The sequence below is a fragment of the Odontomachus brunneus genome, unplaced genomic scaffold (assembly GCF_010583005.1).
Source record: "Odontomachus brunneus isolate Ranch 3 - 2012 unplaced genomic scaffold, Obru_v1 Obru_scaffold_015, whole genome shotgun sequence".
Taxonomy (NCBI): domain Eukaryota; kingdom Metazoa; phylum Arthropoda; class Insecta; order Hymenoptera; family Formicidae; genus Odontomachus; species Odontomachus brunneus.
In genome coordinates, this window is record NW_022639465.1 from 621422 (window position 1) to 625205 (window position 3784).

Sequence of the window (3784 nt, forward strand, 5' to 3'; positions counted from 1 at the left end):
ATATATATATATATATATATATATATATATATATATATATATATATATATATATATACACATATATGATATATGTATATTTATAAATATTTAAAAATCATGATTATTGTGTGAAACAGGAAAACTATTTAAGTGCGTGGAACTGCCATGGCTGGTCCAATTCTTTTTAATGTTTCACAATGACAAGCCCGTTGACTGGCTCTTGGATCACTTAATATCTACCAAAGTCTGCAGTCTCGATAAAGACAGCGTAAGTATAGGTCAGCCAGATACTTAATAATGTATTCCAGTCTTGCAAAGAAATCCCCTTTCTCTTCCAGAAGCACTGCAAGATAGCTAAAGCAGAGTTGTGGGTACATTATAAACCTTCTCTCTTTCAACATATAGGCACGCATTCCTCGTTGAAAGGGAAAGTGCAAAAACTCAAGGTAATATCGCTCACTGAAGTTAAAATGAGGTAGAATTGTGTACGCTGACTGTAAACTTTACGTTCAGGACAAACAATTCGGTAAAATAACGCTGTTCTACGCTCACGAGAATCCCGAGGCGACCGTGGAAACTCAGATCAAGCCTTACAAGCAGTATACGCTGCAAAAAGCGTACAAAGGCGAGTCGTTCTTCTGGGGCTTGTTGCCACAGCCGGGAGATCACTTGAAATTTAAATTTTCGCATCCTATTTTTATAAAGAAGTAAGTCACAACTATTAATCACCTTATTTCGAACACGAAGAAAATTGCTACTAAGGCTCGTCGCAGAACTGTTGATTGTTGATGTCAGAGACAAAAAAAACACGATAAAAATTCTTACAAAATATATTGAAATAAAAAGATATACTTACAAAATGACACTTGCAATCGGTCAAACACATCAAAATAGTCCGAACACTTTCCTTTTTTGCTCTAACAATCAATAAATTACCGTAAAATTAATGTGACATACAATCTGCCTTTCGTGATTTTGTTAATCTTACAATTATTTATTGATTATTAAAACAAAAGAAAAGTGTTTTAATTATTTTGTACATCTGCTCGATCAACTGAAAATATCATTTTATGGATATATTTTTTTTATTACACAAATGTTTAGAGCGTGCGTATATTTTTCGCTTCAAGTTAAGATGGTCATGGCGAGGACACAGGAACTTTAACCCTCTGATTCGCGTGTGCAGGTACTTATTCAGGAGCGGAAATGCCGAGCATCCGTCTGACAGATTCTACAACACGACGGTAGAAGTGTTGTCCGATTTATCGCTCTTGTTAGATAGAAATAGTAACGACGTGACGGAGGACGGCTACGTCATTATAGGTAAGAAGTATAGGGATTCTGCGTTTGTACTGTACAATATAATCGATTTGAGAGTTCGCATAAAAATGCACGATATGAATAGGTAAGTTTGATGTACTTGGCGTTGCCGAAGGAACAGTGGATCGAAGATTGGGTAGGATATCGGTGCTTCGTTTGACTATACACAGCGAGAGCGAAAACTGGGCCATTCTGTCTGAGGTAAGAACTCTCTCAGCTGCTTAAATGAGAATTACAATAACAATTGTTTTCGTTTAAAATCAAGGATATGATTTTCTCCGTTAGATCCATATAATAGAGGATCAACCTAGCTGACTAAAGGATGAAGAATTTCGAGCGTTCTTTCGGTATCACCTGCACGGTTAACGTAAGCCGATGGTTTTATAAATGTTTATTATTTTTATATTCTTTCTTTTTTTTAACTCGTCACATGTGCTATCACGTATCGAACGGACTGCGCCCAGTATAGGAATTATTAGTTCAGTGCCGTCCATTATTCGAGAAGGTGGATTTCTTTCGTTTCGACTTCCGGATTAACACCGCGATCTTAGTGGATTGTTTCGTGAACGTTTCAGTTCACCCCCTCCCCTCTCCCCCGTCCTTCAGAGAAAAGAACAAATCTACAAGGAACGCGGTAAATCGAGTTCTCATCAGGCGGACGCCTGATCGAATGTTAACCTAACCTACCTGTCGAATGTTTGAAATTATTGACGAGCGTAAAGCAAACTGAGTATTTTTTATCAATCGATAAAGTATTTTATATCGAGCGTTTTTTCCCTTAGTTTATATACGGTGCTCGCTGAAGCGCAACATGTTGATATCTCGCGTCTAAACACTCATGTTGCGGCGAGCATTCGATTTAATGAGTGTATATAACAGCACATTATTAAATTTCGAGATATTTAGCGTGAGTGTTTTTTCTTTTTTTTTTTTTTTGCTTTCTGTAAGATCGCACGTTATGGTTCAGGTATTTGTTTGATCTGGAACTGTACCTGTGCATTGTTTCGATTCATTCTCGCGTACGGGTCTCCCGATTTCTCGTGCTTAAACCCTTCGCAAAAAAACGCCTTCGACACGAAGCCCACGGCTCGTGTTCACACGAATCTAACACTAAATGTGACCATGTATTCGCATCGCTACGGCGGTTACGTCGAAATCAATGACCTTCATATTGAGGGAAATCGAGATCAGAGAATTATGTTTGGCGCGAAATGCGACGCTAGACGGAAGGAAGTGTGTGAATACTGATATATGAACTTAACCAGATATATAAAAATCATCTTCCCATGAAAAAAACGTGTTTTGCAAAACAAAATGTATACTCGCTTGCATAACGGTTTGCACGCGCTTTTTCCCGATGAACTTGAGAGTACACCAAACGATTGCGAGCTATTACTCGTGAACTTGCATAATAATCGGTTATGATCACTGAAAAGATACTTTTCTAGTCTATGTAGAATTCTAAATGTTACAGTTAAAATCTATATATTAATTTTATTTGTATCTGCTAACGAATTGTCTACAGTTTGAAGAATTTATATCAGTAGCAGCATTCTAGCAATATCTGCAGACGAATTTAGGTCCTGTTACCAATTATTAATCTGGTCTTAATCTGCATGGATGTCACAGGGAGACTTTCTAAATTTTACAAATAGTTTAGATATATAAATTCTGTCCCTATCATCCATATCGGTTAAGTAAAAAACATATAAACATATGATATAAACATATCGTGGTACTTGCTAGTCATTTATTTATTTTAGTTATAATTTCTCATATCTCGAATATTTTCGCTATGACTGCAAAACATTCTTTTTAAGTGACAGAGAATCAAATGGCAAATACGCGGTGTTAAATAGCAAGGTTGGAAATAATGCGTTACTTGTAACTTCGTTATTTTTTTCAGTAAGAAGTTGGTAACATTATTTTTTTTCATTAGTAACGGTAACGTTTTACTTTCCAAAAGTAATTTTTTCAACTTTTGATAAATAATAACTCTATTATACTTTTACCTATATAACAATACCTATAATAAAAATACTTTTATTTTAGAGTTATTTATAGAGTTAGGAACGTTACTTAAAAAAAAATAACGTGTTACCGTTACTTTTCGTAAAATATAACTTGTTACTGTTACTTGTTACTCATTTTAAAAGTAGATCGTTACCGTTACTAAGAAAGTAACGATTCATTACTTTTTTATAATAAAATATATAATTGATTTTGAAATGAAATTTTGTTGTTTTTAAAGTTAAATTATTTAACATAACCAGTTTAAAATCAGTTCTTAAAAGTTCAATTTTTCCCGAATCTTCCGTTATAGTCGTATCACTTCGGCTTCTCTGTCATAACCGATTATCAAGTTCATAAATAGCTCGCAATCTTAACTGTTCGATGCATCAGGAAGGACTGTTGCGCAGACGAGTGTACTAACTTTTATATATATATATATATATATATATATATATATATATATATATATA

The 3784-nt window shown here is 34.7% G+C and overlaps 1 protein-coding gene across 3 annotated transcripts in view; it reads left to right on the forward strand.

Annotated features, from left to right (window-relative positions):
* LOC116841394 (alpha-1,3-mannosyl-glycoprotein 4-beta-N-acetylglucosaminyltransferase B) overlaps positions 1 to 2207 on the forward strand; it is a 6257-nt gene extending 4050 nt beyond the window's left edge. For 2 of the 3 annotated variants that reach the window (XM_032809257.1, XM_032809255.1), the window contains exons 6-11: positions 119 to 249; positions 320 to 427; positions 495 to 688; positions 1168 to 1304; positions 1387 to 1502; positions 1587 to 2207. In XM_032809257.1, the coding sequence (XP_032665148.1) occupies positions 119 to 249; positions 320 to 427; positions 495 to 688; positions 1168 to 1304; positions 1387 to 1502; positions 1587 to 1616 (716 nt within the window). In that variant the 3' untranslated portion in view covers positions 1617 to 2207. The remainder of the gene's footprint in view (positions 1 to 118; positions 250 to 319; positions 428 to 494; positions 689 to 1167; positions 1305 to 1386; positions 1503 to 1586) is intronic. The other variant, XM_032809256.1, reaches the window with a different exon arrangement.
* Positions 2208 to 3784: the final 1577 nt, after the last annotated feature.